Source organism: Varroa jacobsoni, unplaced genomic scaffold, assembly GCF_002532875.2.
Source record: "Varroa jacobsoni isolate VJ856 unplaced genomic scaffold, vjacob_1.0 scaffold_767, whole genome shotgun sequence".
Taxonomy (NCBI): domain Eukaryota; kingdom Metazoa; phylum Arthropoda; class Arachnida; order Mesostigmata; family Varroidae; genus Varroa; species Varroa jacobsoni.
Genome location: NW_019213669.1, coordinates 264,447 through 286,027, shown reverse-complemented (window position 1 = coordinate 286,027; position 21,581 = coordinate 264,447). Strand labels below are relative to the sequence as shown.

Here is a 21,581-nt window from a genome sequence, read left to right as displayed (position 1 = left end):
CTAAAGGACATTCAAATGGTACGAAGAAATGCGAGGATCTGATTTTGCATTATTCTTGCATAATTTTCCAGCGTTGTGTGAGAACTGTTTTGTCCAAGAGTATAGGGTTTCCCGATCAGGTTTGCATATGGGTTCATCAAAATTTAAAAAATATATGCATTAAAAGCCTTAAATGTCGTGCTATTGAATATTGTATGACTAGCTTTTGGAAGCCTCGGAAATTACTTAAAACTACAGGAAAACATCAAGCTAACTCCACTAATCTAAATAGACGGCATCGCTAAACAAAGTCTTCTTGAGGCAAACATCTAGAGCTAACGCTGCTAAATAAGTTTTTTACTAACCTTATTTTTTAAATCCTGATAGTATGACAATAATACAATGCCATTCTAAACGACGAGTATCCTCATCATTTTAAAAACGCCCTTACTAATCTTTACCGTCATGAAAGTTTACCTTGGAAGAGAATTTTAGGATTTGTATCGATCAGAAATTGGCTTTTCGAACGGAAAACAAACTCTGCGATTTTTATCTGACATTCAGCTGTTTTCCAGAATAAGTATTCTTCAAGAATCATCTTTTGATTTCCCTTCAGACTTGCAATTGTGCTACCAGGTGGAGACTAGGGAAATATGGGCGCTCAGTCAATCAGTGGATTCCTTTAACAGAGTTACCATGCTGGAGAATAACCATATCAATACTACGTAAAACCAAATAATTATTTCATTTCTGTTAGTTACTTTTTGCCCGCGCTGCAGTTTGAACGTTTAGTGGCCGGCGTTCTTGTTGCTCATGGCCTAGCCGCTGTATGTCTCAATTATCGTAACTGTACGGCTTCACTTATGCAAAGCCGTGACACTTAGCCAGGCGTTGTAACTAGCTACGCCAAGAATAAATGTAAATTTGCTAATGTAGCGTAGGATCAATTTTATCCACGGTACTGCTAATGCCTACACCGCCGTCGGACTACAACAGCAAGACGGTTAATTGCTACTTCTAGCGTTTACATTGAACGACGTATCACTCTCACCTGCCATGTCTTCCCGATTTCCCCCTACAACAAAAACAACTAGCTAGCCCAGTTTAACTCCTTGGGATGACAACTTTTGAATAAAAACGAAATTATTTGTGGTGCTAAACTGCACGTCGAGACCTTTCGGGCGGTGCACACAAAGTGTAGCAAGTGTATTATGTTAGGTTTTCAATAAGCATGAACAGTTATATATATATAAAGTGAACTGATCTGCATTCTATGCATCGATATTCTACGAATTTCTGTAAGTCATCTGCAACGATATTTTTGCAGGTCTCATCCATAGCGTCCGTCACAATATTTGTAGAATTCAACATAAGTAATTTAATAACCAGTTTACGATAATTCAACACAGATATATTGACACATTATTGCTAGAGAAAACACGCGCGCCTTTCTATATTTCTAAAGGATGCAAGAGAGTTCACAAATGTATCCTGTGTTAAGGTTGTAACACACATTAGATATTCCAATCGCAACCTAACGAAAGGTTTTTTAGCTCTCTGTCGAGTGAAGATATAAAAAATACATTGGTATTACTGTAGTGTGCCTTTATTAATGAGGTCTTCTGTGCTTCTGCGAGATCCTTCTTGGGCTCTACCCCGAGCAGCCGTTTATCGTTTCTTTATTCTTTCTTTGCCCCTTCAGATATTTTCTATGCAAGAGATTTTCTTTTACTTCTCTTCAGACTCCATTACATAGCTAAAGTGCCTTTGGTGTTTAGTTGTCACAACTCTATGTGCGCGGCATCTCTGCGGGCCTTCTCTATACCAACCGAGCAGCTAAGTACCGGATACATTCATTGCCTTCAACGTTATTTACTCGTTCAAGAATTTCTATGCAGTCTCAATTATGTGTAATTTACTCCACAATGTTTCATAATTTTGCTCATGATCATTCTATTTTGTATTTGTTTTTAGATCAATTTTTGACTTTTCCAGTAGTCGCTAAGTTATGCTCACTAATTGGAAACGAGCTGACCTTAACGCCAAACAACAACTTTCGAAGGGGAAACGAAACGGTTAGATTCAATCTTATATCTCTTTTCATAGGGTTATCCTTTCCGCTAATTTCATAACTACAAAATGCTGCCTGTACGAACGAACGATGAGCTTGGTTTTCGACCTGTCCTATACTTTAAAGGTATACATGTAAACAACGAAAAAGGGTGAAGAAGTTCATAATAAAATAAATGTTTCAAGTTTTACCTGCGCTACTGCTGTTAAGCATTGTTTTAGACAGCTAGCTCTTAGCACGAAACGAAGTGTTCCTGCACTCGGAAGTTCAGTATATTCATCCTCCGACCAGCATCGAGCCCTTAAGGGGGTTAAACCTATCTCGGAAAGAATGCCAGAGTTTTATCCTGGAATTTTATCTTTTATTATATTACAACTTATGTTATTAATTTACGTATAAAACTGGGTCGACTGTATTGAAGATTTGTTTATCAAAAATAAAACAGTGACGGGGCGAAGTCTGCAGTTTCGTTTCTTACGATTTTTATTCCATTAACACAACTGTTTACACCGATCAGTTACTCACTGATGATAAATTGTTTCCTTAACATTCAAATTATTTTCTGTTTGAATTATTGCGTCCACTACACACGCACGTCTTTGAGGAAACCGCTATTCTAGTTTACAAGATCGTCTTTACAATGACTATATTTATATACCTTTTCGACCTACCAGCAACGACGTTAAAGTGCACAAATTGCAGCACAATATTACTCATAGTTGGAATCTCATTTAGCATCGGCTTTACATGTCAGTCCTGACGAATAGGTTCATTTGATGTGACCTCCGTTTACCTCGATTCAGCTTAAATGTCAGGCCTAGATCTATCAGTCTCGTTTCTTACAGCGGTGCGCACGCTTTCCTGATAGTACAGACAAGCTAGTAAACATTGTCACGCTGCGATTTGTTGTACTCTCATTTGGTAATTCTCCATAAAGAGTAATTCAAAATGTTCAGATTTAATAAAATATGCAGGTATCCTAAAGCATACTTAGATTCCCAAGTTTCTAATATTTCCTGCGCTCCTACAAACCAGTGCACTAATTTATTGGAAGGCCTTCCTTCAAGCACTTTTTTGAGGTACGGTCTTAAACAGTTTGTTTGACCACATAGATAAACTTCTTGCTTGATGATTTTACTTTTAGGAAAAAATACGGTGCTTTGAGATTTTCTTACGGTACACGATACACAGAGCATGGACGTAACTGAAAATACCTGTTTTACCATCCTTCATAAACATATCCTCTGGATTGCGAACAGATCAGTAGTCGTTCCTGTGGTTTATCTTTGCATCGATGATATGCATTTTCCTGTCAAAAAAGAATCAAAGGAATAAAAAAAATGACGTCGAGTGAGTGCAAATGTTTTTTTGAGTGCAAAAATGTGCAAAAAAAAGACACCGCCACACAGTATTTCATAGACATATGAGGTGTACCTGAGGTTTTGGGAACAAATTCCGACGCATACATGATACCCTATGCGGCCATTAAAAAATTCCGACGTTAAATAAATTACCCTGTAAGTCTACCTTTTTATTTTTCCAATTTATTACATATTTATTCAATATTTTCCTATTGTTTTTTTCTATTGTGTCAAAAGTAACGATTATTTATTAATTTACATACTTGACTTATAGATATCGTTTTTGCATCTTTTCCTTTTTTTCTATAGCCTGCTAGCATCCATGTCCTGTTGCAGTTTAATAATCCAGTAATTACTTATAATATTTTTCGATTAGGTGTGCAATTAAGTAATATTGGCGATAAAGCTTAGATTAAAATCGTCGTTTTCCGGTAACTGGATTGTTCTCTATAGCATTAATAACTTGTTATCAATGAGGGTCATTTCAGCATCACTATCTATCTGAGTTCATTTTCTAGGCACAGTGGCTCGAGAATCGATTGCTTGCATTTATTTCTTGAATGGTGAGGTTTAAAAAATGTAATGCGTTTCTTAATTATTATTCAGATAAAATCACATGAAAATGATATGTTTGTTTCTTTATTTATTATAGGATACGATAATGCTGTTGTGGTTCCGTTGAGCTCTCAATCAAATATTAAATACTTCGAAAATTTTCAAAACCTTTGCAAATATCTAAGATGTTGCATACTTGTTGAATGAATGAATATTTTTTTTTTATCAAAGGAAACATGTACAAAAGTGTAATATTTTGACATGCATTGATTAGCCATGATAAGGGTAGTTGGATAATAATTCCCTTGAATCTAACCCGCGTTGAACCAAAAAGAAAGAAGTGTATATTGACGTGGCTTCGTGTTTACCCTTGGTTACTTTTTTATGCTACGTCCGTCTTAACTGTTACCTAGGTTTCAAACGATAGTCCTCAAACCATTTGTGCTATATTGCCAATATGAACACCGTTAGGTATTTGAAGTTTTCAAAAATGTCCCACATTTTCTATTCGGTGAACAGTCGTTGGCTCAATGGACTTTAACAAAGCAGGACGTATCAATGCACGCTTTCTTGAGTGTTGGACAAAAAATTAAACCACTAATAATAATAATACTAATAGAAGAAATCATAAAGGGTCACGCTACTTGATTGAATTCAAGGAAAAGACCTAGTACATAATAATACGATCACACCTCGTTCGTTGTAAGGCCACAGCATAGCGTTGAGTAATGTGTTTGGCATTCGATACTCGCAAACCACTAACACAGCCTACAGACAAAAAAAATCATCGCTTTTACAGTCTTTATATGCATAGCAAATAGAAACCTAATAGCTAAAAAGCTCGCAAATGTTTACAGAACTCAATTTCATACAGCGAAGAAGTCAAACCGCCACCTTATTAGCTAGCCATTGAGAAAAGTTTACTAGCTCATAGGCTTGTAAATTAAAACAACTACATTCAACGAAACAATCGCAGAGAAGAAAATATTTACAATAACTCCTGCCAACTCTAAAAGCATTCAACTAACTTGCTGAGATCGCTCACAACTATTACGTTACGTGCTAAACGACGGCCACCGAGTGAGGCTAGCACGATCATCTGCTTTCGATGCGCAGCATGTTATATATTTCTCTCTATTATTCGTTTGTCACATGTGCTTTAAGTAGGCGTGGATAAATGTGTGATAGAAAACTTGTTCAGACATGTAGATTCCTTGATGGGTAAAGCCTACACGACGGTTCATCGAAGCAATGAACGAGAGACGAAAGAAAACCATTGTTGCTCGATAAAGGAGTTATGTGTCATCTAGTCTCATCCATCCATCCATCCATCCATAGAACAGCCCACAGACTAATCGTCATTTGGCAAGTTAAAATTAAACAGACAGGCCACGGTCGATTAATATAATGTAATAGCCAAACGATACTTCACTGTTAAACGAATCTAACCACATATTAAAATCTAGCATAGCAACCGATAACAAGCTACAGGCTACTATACAAAGTTATAAAGCATCAGCAGTTGTTTTCCTTTCCCCAGTTAAAATATTCGTATACAGAACGTTTTCAGTCTGTCCGAATAGGCGAAAAAGGAAGCACAACAACAATTGTTGTCTCCTCCAATAAAATCAACGTCTGCTACGTTTTACAGATACAGTAACATCACTAGTGTTGCTACTAGTTCGGTAAATTCTTAATTTTCTGTTTATGTGCCTTCTGATTCAATAACACAGTTCCAGACGTAAAACCAAGGAAACCTATCTAGATTTGATGGGTTATGATCTGAAGCAATTTATCTATCCATCTATCGGTCTAATAGTTTGGCTGGTCTTATTCTATCTAGTCATCAGGTCAGGAGGTTACCATGATTCCTTGCCAAAGAGACCAGTTTTAGATAGCATATGTTATAGCGGTATAAATTTGGCTATACAGCGAAGTTTCAATTTATTGGCAGCTGCAGTGCACCTGTCCACATTGAATCTTTATGCTATAGATGTGCATACATCTCCAATGAATACTGGATAGCTGAATTTCGTTAAGCAACTAAATGACTAGACTGCATATAAGGCCTAGTCATCGGCGATAGATTTGCTGATCTCTTTCTCTCGTGCAGTAATTTTCTCGAACTTCTCGGTTGGTTAGAAAAACCGCATATGAAGTTGTTGCTTCCGAGATGTTTCAAGGCTTGCAAATAAATGCACTTATTTTATATAGTGTAATAGCTATTTTGTAGAGCGGTGACCAATATATTGAAATAATACTATAATGGGATAGTTAAATTTACTTAGCAGCATTTCAAATCTGATACTAATTTCAGGTTTGATAAAGCCCAAGTTGAAATTTTTTCGCCTCAAATCACATGGGATCGTGAAGTTTAAATGTATTAGAAAAACAAAGACGCAAGTCCACTCATCACGGCTCCGTAGTATATCCTTGACTGATGTTTAATATTGAGCTCGTCGTTATTGTGTGTCCCTCCGAATGCAATGTCACGAATACCGAAAAGCATTGCTTACCTATGTCGCATTAAGCGCGACATGTGAGAAACAGACTACGTAAATATATTCATATATATAAAAAAACACACGTTGGCTGCCTTTGTCGCTTTTTTGCATGCGTTATTCAGATTTTGATTTGATGAAAATCCGTTGACAAGATGCGTCTGTAAAAAATTGGACTGGATTTTTCAAATTTAAATTTAATAGCTGGAATGTACGGAAGAGACTATTATTGCGAATTAAAAAAAAAACAAATTATCGCAAATATTAAGATACAAATAAATAACTGTATGTCCCGCTACACTACTTTGGTTTTGTTATCATGATTTTTCTCGTTGATCCTACAGAAAAAAAAAAAAAAAAAAAAAAGGTAGAAACATTCGTTTTAGTCCGATGATAAATTGCTAGTAATATTTGTTTTTGTCTAGGATTCATTTGATTGGTTTTGATACCGTCTAAAGCAGTGACTGTCCAAACAATGATTTAATAGATCGCCACAATGTCTTTGTGCACATTTGACTGTCTATTATGATTTTTCTGTAGGAAGCAATTTACTAATCCAACTATTTTCAGTTCATTTGTGTTTTCAGGCAAGAGCTCAGTGCTGAGGTTTATCGAACACGATGACGGTTACGGAACGGTTAACGGAATTCATCCGTATTGAAACGAACTACACGAAGCGCGCCTTCGCGTGGCGTTTCGTTAAATGTGTTTCAAAATGTAGTTCTTCATTGTGCTTTAGTTCCATTTGGCAAGCGGCTTAACATATATAGTTTGTTAAGTAATTGGGATGCTAAAAGAACATTTCCACTTCGGATCTTATCAACGCCTCTAGATGGAAAACATATGTTAAAAAGTGCCATTGAATACGGTACCTTTGTCCTGCCATAGATACTCGTGTTAAATTTCGTCCATTCCTGGCAATTTACAGTTATGCAGATATTTGAAATCATTCACCTGTGGGCTAAAAACAAGGCCGCTAAAGACTATTCAAAATAACACATATTATTTCGGTTCTAAGTTATATAGATTTCCTAAATCTTCCTAATACATTTTGGTAATATGATAATGTATCTCGGAAATTTCCAACATAAGTGTTGACTAAAAAAGCAGCAGACGTAAGCAAGTCTGGAACTCTCTGTGTGTGTCAAAAAGGCCTAAATACATTTTAAAATACACTGCTACCGCAAAACCTTTACAGAAGACTTAGAAATGCCAAAGCCAGCCTAACATTGCAGTTTATATCGGTAATAATGCTAGCACAATGAAGACTAGATCTATGTAAAAAGGTCAAATTTCTTCATTTTAGCCAATGTGAGCTTAGAGCGTTTTGTTGGAAGCGCTCCATATGCAATTGTTTATTACATTGTTCTGAGCTAAGTAATAATAGGTCTATGCGTGCAGCATAGTAGTGTTGTTGCTTAAACGACGTAACTTCTACATGTTCCCATCAGGTTTCAATGGTTAACTAAAGGTCAGTTAATGTTAAAGCGCAATAATTGAAGAGTGAATAAAACACAGGTAGTGATTTAAAGCAAAAAAGTCAATGTTACTAGTTTAGTTAGTAGGCATATAGCAGTTAGCCATCATAAAAACAACTTTCTTTTTTTTAAAAAGGCCTGCTTAATTCGTTTTAAACAACCCATGCCGAAATCGACTAACTCCAACATTTTGGTAAATAAGACCCACGTAATGATTTTGCTAGGCCATTACAAAACTTAATTCTACTAGCTGTCAATAGTTGGATAGATTTTTCTTTTGTGTAGCAACTCTAATGAAAAGAACTTGCTATTGCTTCGGAAACAGAATGTCTAATTTAAGTAAAGACTGGTTAGCGTGTCTTACTTTTAAGGCAGTGTACTTCAATCTGCAACTTCTCTGCGTTGCAACCAATGCTTGTCGTCCACAAACAGCACTTGTTCACATTCACACGTAGATGTGTAGCACTTATGCATAACTATCCGTCCATCGGTAATAAATGAAGGGCTAAAGGATGTAGTTTCCTTCTTTTTACTTCATAGTAAATGAGCAGCAACTGTAAATGTGACATCTTTCTTTGAGGAAACTATTATTTGAGCCTCTACATTGTACGTATAATTGGTCCAACCAGATACGCTTCTGGTGTGGTAGGGTCAACATATTTGAAGTTCGAATTGGTGTAAATCAAATCAAAGTGTACGGATCGTATTGGACGTTGACAAATTTCTCAGTGTGGTGGAGTCTTGAGGTACCCATTTTCTAATTCTCATCTCGATAAGCTAAGAAATCTAAATCTGGCCTTCTGCAAATGAGTCAAGCATTGCAACTAAGGGGGAAAGGGAATTTATTTTCATTTACTAATAACTGTGTCTAAAAACAATCACTTTTCGTTCATTTTTAAAGACTGGTGTTTTACTGGTGACAGGTATTACAAAACTGGTGATAATTAAAAGGTAACAAAGCTCACCAAAAGATGGCCTTAACAGTGGGACCATCATTTCGATACTAACCACGCAAATGTATGTGAACGAAGTAACAGTAAGTGTATCCCGGGCTTGGTAAAGATTTAAAAGTGCACCCACGCAACCTGGTCATAACAAGTCCTGCCAAAATAATTTTTATCTATTTCTCTAACGTTGTGTCAGAAATGTAGAACCAAAAAAACCCTGAAAACTTAAGCAAATAACATCGGACGCGAATTACATTACAGTAACATTAGACATATGGATCCTCTAAGGGATCGTATTGTTTTTATACGAAGTAGTAGTATCATATGAGACGTATAAAACATCCAACAGATGTGGGTGTTGTTTGTGAGCCTAAAATGTCACTTTTAGTGAGAAGGCTTTACCTGAAACTTAATTCAGAAGGGTTTAATAAAGCGTAATGAGGCTGTCAAAACTATGAAAAAAGAAAGAAAAAATGAGCATGCAAAAAGCCTTAAAGGAGAGAATTATCTTTATATTTTAGGATAAAGATTTTTCAACAATTACAACAAGTTCTACTAGAACTAATTTTATTATTGTTATTGAGCTAAATGGTACCGTCGTGTAAAATATACATTACATTTATATTTCTGAGCTTTATATATAGGTCAAGAAAATATATAGGCTGGTTTCGACCTGCGTACCGTAGATTGAAACCAAACAGGGTGTTAATAAAAATGAACGAACGAATGGAAAGTCCAGTCCATGATGCATCTCTTAACTTAGTATAATGCAGTACCTAAGGGCTTGTTTTTAAAATCTCGCGTATGCGTATGTAGAAGTAAACTCCCAAAACCTACATTTAAGTTTACATAAAACATATAACTTATTTTCGTACTCCAAAAACTTAGTGAACCGAGATGGGGTGATGCTAGACCCCACGTAATTTTTTAATAAATCACAAATGTTTACTTTGTATAAAAAACAAATGTGCAAAAACAAATCCACGCAGGGCTCTAAAATAAATGCTTTGGTGTTGCGCCAGTCTCCATCCATACAACAAAAAACGGCTGGAATGCTCATGCGAACCTTGATAAGTAATACACAGCTAGCCATGGTAGATCAATTCGATAAAAACAAAAAAAAACATTCTTCAATTGCTTTATTGCATCAATCAATCAATCAAACAGCATTATGATAAAGTCCGACAGATGTATGCAACAGCTTAATTGTCCTTCAGCTGACTCAAAGTTCCATCTTCCATCAAAACAAAAAAATTTATAGAAATCGATGACAGATTATTCAGACACAATACAAGAACACAACACAATGGACAACTGCTCATTACAGGTTATTTAGTAAAAACTAATGCTCTTGCTCTTTTTTCATGCCCTTTCCTTTTTGTTTCCTATGGGTGCCATTATAGGGAAAACAGTGTTTAGAATCGAACAATTTGTAGTGTTTCTCGTAAAAAGATCTCCATGTCGTTATATAATTAGCTTCTACGAAATATGTTTGCAATGTAATCGCGGAACGCGCTAAAGATGTTAGGGTGCCCGAAATGGCGTCTTTACATTAACCGACGTTATTTCAAAACCATTCCATAAATTAAATAAATTCCATAAATAAAAATAAATAAAAAGCATAAAGTCATAAAACTGATATCTTTTACCATGCAAAAAAGTGGAAAAGGTGGAGAACGATCATGACAGTAAAAAACAAGACCAGCGAGTAATTTATTAGAAGATGGCGACTCAGGGTCTCTATCGGGAACAGTTCTAGTGCTGTGACAGAAAAGTGGTCGTAAATGCGTTCGGTGAAACAAGGCGCGAGGGACCACTCCTAGCCAGCTGTCTCCAGTGGCAATGTGGCAGCCTGTTAAGTTACAAGCGATGTTAATTACTTAATGCCTATAATAAAGAAAAGTAGTATATAAAAATGTGGACGTGCCTATTTTACATGGCTAGAAATATGTACTGACATTGCCATGAGTTTTTTCTCACCTCAATAGTTTTAGCAAATGTTTATTTATAAACACTGTGCATTAAATCATTCACTATATTAGAGTTCCGTGATCGTGAATATAACTTCTTTATTTGGAAACATGGTCAGTATATGTAGTATATGTCAATTGCGAGATTCGAACCACTAACGGAACTAAAGTCTTTATACCCGCACTTGTTAATGACCATTTGGATACAACCACTGACCGATTTCGACATTTAGGGTTTCAAAATTAGATCTAGCATTTTCCAATCATAAGCCTTGCACTATTTCTTAGAGTAAATAACTTTATCGTATGATTATCTAAATGATATAATTTAAGCCATTTTTTCCTCTGATTCAGCCAGTGTGTTAAATTACAATTGGTTGATTCAGCTAAATATAATTTTTATAGTTACCATTTTAAAAGTCGCATCTATTATCGTATAAATGTAACCTGTTAATAAATATATACTTTCACAAGAATCAAACTGTCTCCATTCGGATACTAAGATTTCTTCTACGTGTTTGAATTAACTGACTTTGACTCGACGAACTGTTCAAGTGTCCCTACGGCATGTCCCTCAATGATGTAAATTTCTAACTACTCCACCGGTAGTCAAATAAAGAGAGTATTTTCCTAAAAGCATATAGGTCTTATCCTGAATAATACGTGTGTGTTCCAAATTAATTTTTGCGGAATTCATAAATATACCATAAACAGTTTTTGTTTCAAATTTAGGCGCAGAGATAATTTCAACGACGTTTACGTTATTAAATTGTAGAATACATTTTGTTGATTTTAAGTAAATGATTTCGCGGGTAGTTTCTATATTTGGTTTCCTTATTGTCATTAATGAATAAGTGCTTTTCAGATTAGTTCGAAATTTGGCGCTCTTCTGTTCACCATCGTCTGCTTTGTCAGTAACCAATAAGTGTTATAATACCATCATGTGTGTCCGAATCCTACGTCGAAGTTGAGAACAGTTTTCTGTGAGAATACTTTCTGTGAGTTATACTTTGTGAGAAAGATTTTGTAAATAGTGCAGTTAGTTTAATACAGTGCCATGGATAGTATGCCACATATTGATGAGACGGGACCGGGGTTTGTCGGTATTAAATTTTGTCAGGAATGTAACAATATGCTTTACCCTAAAGAAGATAAGGAAAATCGGCAGCTTCTTTTTGCTTGCAGAAACTGCGATTTTCAACAGGTAAGTTTAAACATAGTGTTTTATGTACAACTATGTTGTATTGCAATTGTAGCCAAAAAATATAGGTAACCTGACTTCAAATAAAACCGCTTTAGTCCCTATCTGTCCGTACTAAAGCATACGGTTCGCACATCATAATAATTGATGCAATTATTGTTTCTTTTCACAATACACTTAGTAAAGATAGTGATGAGCAAATAAACGGACGATACACCTAGTACTCAGAAATAAATATTAATCTGACGTCCAGGATTTATCAAATGTTTCAAGTCTTCGTCCGGCACTTACCAGTTTCCGTCTAAGTGATCCCGGCACAAAATAGTGTTTCTGTGCTCAGTTTGGAAGCTGAATGCGTTTTGTGTTTCCGTGATGTAGCGATATACAATTCGTATCTAGCGATGTTAGACAAGCATTTTTAGTAGGTAAAACATGGACAGGAAACGTGACATGTTTCAACGGTTTAATGAAAAAATTAAAATAGTCTTTTCTTGAACTCAAGAAAGACAGAGTGCTTCGTAAAAGAAACCGAAGTAAAATAAGCCTAGCTATCAGCAGTACTAAAAGAAAAATATATTGCTCGGCCTATGAAAAATCTAGACCGTGTCATGATTCAACTGACCGGCGGTCTAACGCTGTCTCTATGAAGTTCCTATGAAAATTGCTATAACAACGCTCCGCCTAAATCTGCTCAATTTCACAATTGATGCAGTTAAAGTGAAAGTGTACCATCCTGCAAATGTTTAATATCAGTCGTTTTTAGAATTAACATAAAGCGTTACAGAGTTGGAATAGTCGTTATAGATAATGGGGATTGCGCGGAATGTTTTGAAAACATGATTGGAATACAAAAATTAAGTTTGCCTATATGAGAGCGTCGTATCGACAGGACAAAAGACATATTTTTAACGTACAAACAGAAGCCTGTCATAGGCGCGTAGTTTGGTACTTTTACAAAAGCACTTACAACAAAACTTTTCATTTCTGGTCTTGTCTGCCATTCGTTGCCTCTACTCTATGCCCAGGCAAGATACAGCAGGCACAGGTTACCTTAAAAAAAAGCCAGCAATATTCTTGGGATTAGCCGTTAGGTAAAGTTAAAAACATTAGATTTGCGCTTAAGGAGCTTGTACCCATGAGACCTTACGACAAAGTAAGCTATATGGTCATGACAAATCCCGTTATGAAATGCCTCATGCATTCAAAGCAGAAAACCTTATTATAGATTATATGAAAATACTATGATCATAAGCAATTTACTGTGTTCCGTGTTAACGAGAAAAACTATATAATTAAGCAGTAATTAAGTAGGAATGCAGGTACTTCAAATTTTCGGTACAATTAATATTTACTCCTTTTACTTAATTACCTGATTATCTAAAGTCATGAGCCTGAATTTCGCGGGGCCAAAGTGTCAGCTTGTTTCTATGATACTTATGTTACGTATTATTACAAATGACCGCCAATCATCAGCTGTATTTTAGGTACGTTAGTACTTGTATAAGATTTGAAAACGTCTGCCGTTTAAAATTAGAAAAACCATGGATTTACTGTTATGCTACTTGTTACAAATGGCAATGTCAATTATGGTTATTATTATTTATGGTTTTTATGTTACGTATTGTTACAGGTTGCAGACAATCATTGTATATATGTGAATAAGATTACTCACGAGGTGGATGAACTGACGCAGATCGTCAGCGACGTCATTCATGACCCAACCCTACCACGAACTGAAGACCACCCCTGTCCAAAGTGTGGCCATCGGGAAGCCGTCTTTTTCCAGGTCTACTTTTTTTTCCAACTACAGTCAATTTTATTTATGTACTGTATTTGCAGTTCACGGACAGAATAGCTTGGAACGCGCAAAAAACCGAGTTTGCTGTTTTCAAGGAAGTACGCTGTTCCGATAACAATCAGTTAGTGGGGTTACTGTTAGAATTAGAATGATTTAATGTTTATCTTGAAATCGCTAAATTTGAGAGACCGAGTTACCAGAGAAGGTCATTAGACATTGAATTTTCTTTTTTCTAAGGACTATCAGAACAAGGCATATAATCCATGTACTTAAAATTGCAGTTATAATCGGCCTAAGTTGTTGAAGTCAACATGGATCAGGCCCGGCTGGTGCAAAAATAAAAGCCAATAAAGAGTACCGCCGAAATGTAATTTATATACATGTACTTTGCACTAGTTTTATGTACGTTTTATAGCCAAGGGTACTGCATCAATTAGAGAATATATAAATAGTTTCGTAACGAGACGATTAGTCATTGTTAGCTAGTGTTCATTCAACCATCAAGTGAATGTTCGATGTTTTCGATATAGTGTAACACAAATGAATCAGCATATTGCGAGATTACACACTTTGCAAACAACGAACGTCGAAACAATTCTCAGCCCTCAATCCTGAATCTTTGTTTTTAAATTACATTAATAAAATATTTCTATTATGCATAACACGTTACTCAAAATGTAATTAGGATTGGGGAGAGGAATATTTCTTTGCTTTACTGCCCAGTCGTCTAAGGCTGCACCATTTAGTAAGCAAGACGTATGTGTATCTCTTACCGATTTCCTTTACTAAGTAAGCATCACAATATTTAGATCATCTATTAATCCTTGACTAATATTGAGTGAGCATTCAGAGACAGGTAATAATTCTCAGCTTGCCCATAGATTGCATGTTTCGGCTTTCAACATAATTAGAGATATAAAATTATCGTAGCAATTTCTTTTTGAGATTTTCTAAAGATAGATGAACGGTATGTATATAGACTCGTAGGGTAAGTATGTTTTTCTCAAGTTACACACAAGAAAATTGAGATTATAGCTATTGTTTTTGGAATCACATGTAACAGCTTTTTATAGTAGTTAAAACAAAATATGAATGTTTACTGCTAAGAAAATGTACTTTTTGCTCTCGAAATCAAAACTAGATTCAAACTCAGGTATTGTGAGTATAGAATTCAAAGGCAGAACTTTCGACCCACTCGGCCGAAGTGATCATACCAAAGGCAATTCAATTCCCTACTTAAATTATTAACGATTTCTTGTCAAAAATCAGGTAGTGCGTGAAATGCTCTGATTTTTTTCCAAAGATAAATATGTATTTAGAAATTAGCAGCGCTTATTTTCATATAATCGATGTTACCGCTTTTACGTTAAAACACTAGTTACTGTTGAGGTTTTAATCTTTGTTGTTCTTTCTTTTGTTAGCTTCATTCGTTATAGATTTGTATTTCATTGGCTTTAGATAAATTGTAACTATATGTTCGATCTATTTTTTAATTTTACTTTTTTGTTTATGTAGGCTCAATCGCGTCGCGCCGAGGACGAGATGCGTTTGTACTATGTTTGTTGTAATCAGTCCTGCACGCACCGGTGGACTGAGTAATTCGTTTTTCACTACACAGATCGCGTCGGCTCGGCAGTCATCTTCATCACGTTTCAACGCCCATATGGTCAAAATACTGGAAGTCGAACTATTTCATCGTTGTCCACTCAGGTCTCTCAGAGCAGATTTAATTTGATCACGTAAATTGTATATTAATATTAAAAGTACCGAAGCGCTGCAAATACGATGCATAATAATATTATTACTATTACATGCGTCACGCAACTCATGTAACATTGTTATCTTTATCTTATTTTGATAAATTGATGAAGACGGAGTGTAAAGTCACGTAATGATTCAAGGTGGCAGAAATGCATAAAATCGTTGGGAAGTGTATTTATGAGCAGCAAAGAAATATAAAACTTCAACTGATTAACTTCTTTGTAATTAATTTCTTATTAGTTTAGAATATGTATTCGATTGCAAATAAGGTAACTAAGTGTGATACCCACTTTTGTACACTTCAACGATAGGATTCACTCTAGTGAGTGCCTTTTTAATTATATAGTCAAGAAAAAATGGAAAACACTGCATGTGCTGTATCAACTCAGGTAAAATATATTTAAAATTTGATTTACAGGGATCAAGCGGCTTAGAGTGTTGTACGCAGCATATTGATTTTTCGATCAGTGTTTTTGGAGGAGCAAATATTTTTATGTGTGATTCCAATTATTGGTCTTCATGCTTTGATTATAAAATATCTATAAATAAAATGATTATAAAATGGAATAATATGGCTTAGTTTGTTTTTACGCTGTCAACTAGTATACTTTATGTGATGTTGTTCTTTATTTAATTAAATTCTCTTATATCTACTGAAAAGATTATTGTAGTTTTACACATATTTCTCATGTCTATAAACTACTAGCACCAGATGTACATCTAGCTAGGTACAATCCGTGTGTCACGGTCGCGATAATACAACAGCTAACTTTTATAGACCATCACAACACTAGTAACAATCATACTAGAATTACTACTTGACCTAGTGGTGGATTTATGCGTTCAAGAAACGTTGCCTTACGCCGGAAATATAGAGAAGTTATTATGAAGTGAATAGGAAATGTTTATAAATTTTTGTCTTATTATCGGCCAATATACAAAATGTATCTGTGTGACTCATGAGACAAAAACGTCGCCAAAGCGAAGCGTCGTAATGAGAAATTGCTCTGCTAAAACGAGAAACGTCATGTGAAAAAACTGTCGGCTAAGTCGGAGTCTTCGTTAACATTTTGATGATGTTGCCATAGTATTTGTGGCTTAAGCTATTGAGAGGCCTCATTTTAGTCAGGCCTTGGCGAATACGGAAATGTCCAAGCCTTCTCTAACTACAAGAGCATTGTTCAGAGTACCGGGCTTCACTATGATCTCGCTATAGATGGGTTCATCGCAGAACTGCGTTCTTCAAAGACCGAAAGTGCTTTAGCTCTGTTTAATCTTACAACTGACGAGTATTCTTTATAGCAGGCGGCTGCTGGCTTTGATTTTATATTCGTCGTGAAAGATCCCATTTATCATTTCTTATACAAAACTTCTAGGATAACGGTGTTATGAAGGAAGAAGAGTAATCATAGAGCTTACAAAGAAACAAACAAGCAGACTATAAAAGTTGCTATATATAGTGCATGCATGCCCCATACATGCAGTGTTGAATGATATTGACAACTCGTGCCTGAAACTTCAGTAAATATACCGTCGAAGAAGCCTAACATGAAAATATAGACTCAATATTTTGGGCGCCTCTAAATTACATGTTCACAGTCTTTGACGGAATTATCGACCGTATTGAATATTAAGAGGCGCGTTACTCTGAAGCTTATAATCAGCTATTGCAAATGGAACAAGAGCTCACAAGAAAAAGCATATAGTTCTGCTAGCATTTGTCACCAAAGTGAACTGTCCCGTAAGTATTCTTTAGAGATTTCACAACCTGCCCAAATTCTCATGAAAAAATCCGCAGGAAACATATATAAGAGCATGTTTCCTCGAAGTAAAAAGCTTCCTTGAAGCAGATGACAGTTTAGGTCAAGACCATAATTGCAGCTAATTCCTTCAAAGTGGTGACTATGCTCTATATGATGCCGACAAAAACAAGGGAATTTTCTGACGTCCCTAGAAAGGCGTATTGGCGTGTTCCTTCAAATGAAGCAGTTTTCGAGCGGACACTTATAGGTTAATCGTTTTTTTTAAATGTTTTCCTACCAAAAACACTCTATATAAGTGCGCCGAGTACGACACCCCAGAGATAACGGAAGAATGTATTAAATAGCGCATGTCCTTTGTGAAAGATTTTAAGACTACTCAACGGCAGTCATCTACATGTTGTACGTTGTAAAGGCAGCATACGGGACGATCGAAACTAGAACGTAAAAATCATCGTTTGTCACTTTACATAAAAATGTTTTATATAATTTTATCTCTGGATGTTTTCTCGATTAAACTATCGTGGAAATATTCTAGAAAATGTGGTCTTAATTGTTACTTTTTTCCGACCGTTATCGAGCTTGAATATACGCTTTTAAATATTTTCACTTATTTTTTAAGGTTTTTCGTAAATTCCGAATAGGTTCAATGGAAGCGTATAATTTGAGCACATAAATTTGAAATTCGCGACTACCCAAGCAGTAGCTGTAACCGCGACTTCTTGACAAGGAAAAAAGCTTGCTACTACCTGACCGCAGCGAATTATTCCTTCATCTGGCATAACGCTTGTGGCCAATATAAGATAAGCCAATAATAGATCTAAAACGACAAACATTTACTTTAGTAGCAGAAGCAGAGAAATTAGAATGATAATGTAAAATGATGGCCCACAACTTTAATTGTTCCATATCCAAGTTCGGCTATTGAAATTATTAACTTGTCCAGTGAGTTACCATGTATTTGGTCTCGGAGGTGTACGTCCGTCAGTCACCTGTCGGCCCTCGACGGTTTCTTGATTAAATCCTTCGGGAACACACTAAACGGGACAATTTGCGAACCTAGACTAATAGCCCGCTTAACCTCAACGAATGTCGACGATACTTAGCATCCAATGTTGCTCTTACGTTATGTAGGCAGCAACAACCACTCACCAGCACAATGTCAAAGCCTTTGTGTAAACTGCTAAAGCCGGAATCTACCATGGGTGAGGGATAATGCTTCGTTGACTTCAATAATATTCTGACAGCCAATACGAATACAGTACAGTAATAGTTCGGAAAGTTCTGTACCCATAAATAGAAGTCCTGCCTACAGAGACTACAGGCCGCATTGGTAGTAGCCATACTGAAAGCAAAATTCAGAAAGCGAACATAGTTGAAGATACATAAAAGTCAGTTTAAAGATGTATCGGAATGTCAATTAGAATTACAAATCGGGACGTACTTATTTCTACGCCTCATCAATGACCAGTAATATAAAGGGTATACTTCGACATATCTGAAACAGTTAATTGTTTGCGTATTTATGTGTTATTATTTAAATGCAATTATATAATAAGAAAAAAAACACATAGGACAAATACTTTATTAGCGGCATCAGCAATATGAAATCGGTTAGAATTATAGCAAATCAATATTTTGGGTCAAAATAGGTGATTGGTTATAGTTTTCTAATAGTCTATACAATCATAATGTATAATCACCAGTCGAAATGTATCGTATTTAGCTTACAAGCGTTTGGTAATATATATATATATATGTAAAGAGAAAACCGAAATGGACGAATTAAGTAAAATATATGTACTTAGTTCGTCCTCTTGGGTTTTGAGGCTTCTTATAAATAGTTTCGAAATTAAAAGAAAACGATGCGGAAGTATAGCACAGAATGCATGATTTGTTGCCGAGTCGTATCGGTATGCTAATTCGTGCATCATGCTTGCGGCAAGCAAACTATAAATAACGTTAAAGCGACCTTTTCGCAGAAAAAGAATTTGTATAGTGAACGTATAATTGCGGAGGTGTCACTGGATGAAAGACCATAGACATTTTTAAAAATAACTTGGACTGGTCAGCCAAAGCTAGAACTGCCTGTGAACAGGAGATTTATTGGACCAATTGTGAAACGGGCGCACGTCCCGAGATAGGGCGTTGGATGCAAGAAAATACGGTACAATACGTGATTTAAAAGGTATTAACGAATCTGATGAAATTTAACAGTTCAGAGTTAAGTAATCGCCCCGTTGAGTCGCATGTCGTAAAGCACGCCTGTAGGAATTTACCAGATAATAAGACTTGTGTGGGAGGTCTTTTTATATCAATTCAAATAAGTATATTCATTCATGTGTGTTCAAAATTCACCACTTTAGCAAAATTTATATTTCATATTGACCTGTTATGTTTATACATGTTCACATCTCAATAAATGATAATCAAAATAAGTGTAAATAAGACATACTGATGTTTACCTTAAAAGTGAACTTTTGTCGAAGTTCGCATTCTTAGCTCTATAGTCCCAGTAGACGTGAAAATGAAAATTGCGTTCAAATTTGTATAAAGAGAGCCCATTTTCACATACATTTATTGCATATAGCTTACGCAAACTAATACCAATCTCTTCGGCACTAGTTCCGTAACACTAAGTTTCATAATTTATTATTTTCAACGCGTGCTCCGACAGAGCCTGGATCTACTGGTTGCACTTGCGTTGTGTGAAATGTTGCCGCGTGAACAAATTTTAGGATGACTTAAGTGATAGATTACGGATGCCGCACCAGAACCAGAGACCGGAAAAACAGTAGTGTTGATTATAACCAATTCTCGAAATATGATCGCGCACTCAAGTAATAGTTAACCGTTAATCTTCGACAGCGAGGAATCCTTCAGCACCGTAAAATTCCAGATTGAAGAACCCGAAAGTACCAAGCCAACAGTTAAAGATAACAGCGATAAGATGCCAGCGGTGTCCTCTTATCTTTCATGGGTATCGGCGGAGTAAAAATCTTTACTGCTGGAGGATTACTGCTGGTTTTTGAGATAATGCAACAGTCCCAGCTCGAAACCAAACAGTCAAATACATACAATTGTCCTGTATTTTTCACAACGCCTGGATGTGAGTTGGATGAAAGCTAGGAGATACACATGAGTTATCGTAAGATCGAGTCTTGAGATTAATAATGTTTTCTTAAGCGATTCGGAAGCCCGAAAGCGTCTTACCCGGGTTGACAATTGAGTAAATTAATACTTACCTTGACTTGAATCGTTCTATGAAGCCATTGAATTACCCACAAAAGATTAGATAACCGGCACACCTGTTATAAGAACTTGGTAACAACAGCTAGCGTTATTAGCGAAAGCTCTATTGAAAGTTAGCAACGTAATGACACCATTTAGACGGATGAACGAGCTTTGAGTGAGGTAAGTGTCGCGGCATGCTGCGAGACAACGACAATAACAAAACAATAACAAGATCATTTGAACTACTAAACATTAACATTTTCCTAGTTTTTTTTGTCGAGAATACAAGGAGACATAAATTTTCGCCTGCAGTCAATTAACATAGTCTTAGTGCAGTAAAAGGTCGAATAAAAGTTAGCTGGTAGGATGCAACAATCCACGTGATTTGTTGTGTCCCGATTGTGTTAACCCGATAATCTTCTAAGCCTACGCAGTCGGTTTACTGAAAATTCTATTTTTTCTTATGTATTTATGAATCAAAGCAAAATCAGCTGAGCAGAAGAATAGAGCAATGATTCAAAAAAGCCGTACCCGTCCACACTCTTCCACTGCTATGTAACGGCAATGTTTTTTATTTTTAACTAGCTTCTGAACACTTCTTATGCTTGTTGACTGGATCCTACGAGGGTAGTATTAGCAGACAATTCAATAAAATTGACCGAAATTTCAATAAATAAATAAATTAAGAAGAACATTTTTTTATATTAAACACGACTACGCCGTCTTTAGATATATATATATATATATATATATATATATATATATATATATAACCTTTTGTTCAAAATAAAGTCGTTTGCATCGCATTAATAAATATTTACCTAGTTGCGTCGATTCAAGTTGTCTTCGTTGAAGTAAGCGCTGGCGAGTGCAACATATTTATGCCACCGCTTTTTCCCTCAAGTTCTCGAGACACTTCAAATTGAATCGTTGAGATATCTTTGAACCCAATAAGCGTTTTCTTT

The 21,581-nt window shown here is 35.9% G+C and overlaps 2 protein-coding genes across 10 annotated transcripts in view; one reads left to right on the top strand and one right to left on the bottom strand.

The window, feature by feature from the left end:
- LOC111263465 (RYamide receptor) overlaps positions 1-5,280 on the bottom strand; it is a 154,247-nt gene extending 148,967 nt beyond the window's left edge. For 7 of the 8 annotated variants that reach the window (XR_015312306.1, XR_002682249.2, XR_015312305.1 and 4 more), the window contains exons 1-2: positions 4,995-5,280; positions 3,265-3,359 (exon numbers count right to left, since the gene is read on the bottom strand). The gene's annotated coding sequence lies outside the window, so the exon portion shown is untranslated. Of the gene's footprint in view, positions 1-3,264; positions 3,360-4,958 lie in introns of all 8 variants that reach the window. The other variant, XM_086969631.1, reaches the window with a different exon arrangement.
- Positions 5,281-11,784: 6,504 nt separating this feature from the next.
- Polr2I (RNA polymerase II subunit RpII15) lies at positions 11,785-16,194 on the top strand. Of its 2 annotated transcripts, XR_002682251.1 has the most exons (4): positions 11,785-12,066; positions 13,694-13,849; positions 15,377-15,571; positions 16,041-16,194. XR_002682251.1 is itself a non-coding variant. In XM_022838564.1 (3 exons), exons 1-3 carry the CDS (start codon positions 11,920-11,922, stop codon positions 15,458-15,460), a joined length of 387 nt encoding a protein of 128 aa, XP_022694299.1. In that variant the 5' UTR covers positions 11,785-11,919; the 3' UTR covers positions 15,461-15,836. The 2 variants fall into 2 exon arrangements, 1 of the variants encoding a protein (XP_022694299.1); XM_022838564.1 differs by lacking the exon at positions 16,041-16,194 and having other exon boundaries at positions 15,377-15,836.
- The last annotated feature ends 5,387 nt before the right edge of the window (positions 16,195-21,581 follow it).

Coding starts and splice junctions, on each gene's coding strand:
- Polr2I (XM_022838564.1), top strand. CDS start 11,920: ATGGATAGTATGCCACATATTGATGAGACGGGACCGGGGTTTGTCGGT. Junction 12,067..13,693: donor GAAACTGCGATTTTCAACAG/GTAAGTTTAAAC, acceptor GTATTGTTACAG/GTTGCAGACAATCATTGTAT. Junction 13,850..15,376: donor GGGAAGCCGTCTTTTTCCAG/GTCTACTTTTTT, acceptor TTGTTTATGTAG/GCTCAATCGCGTCGCGCCGA.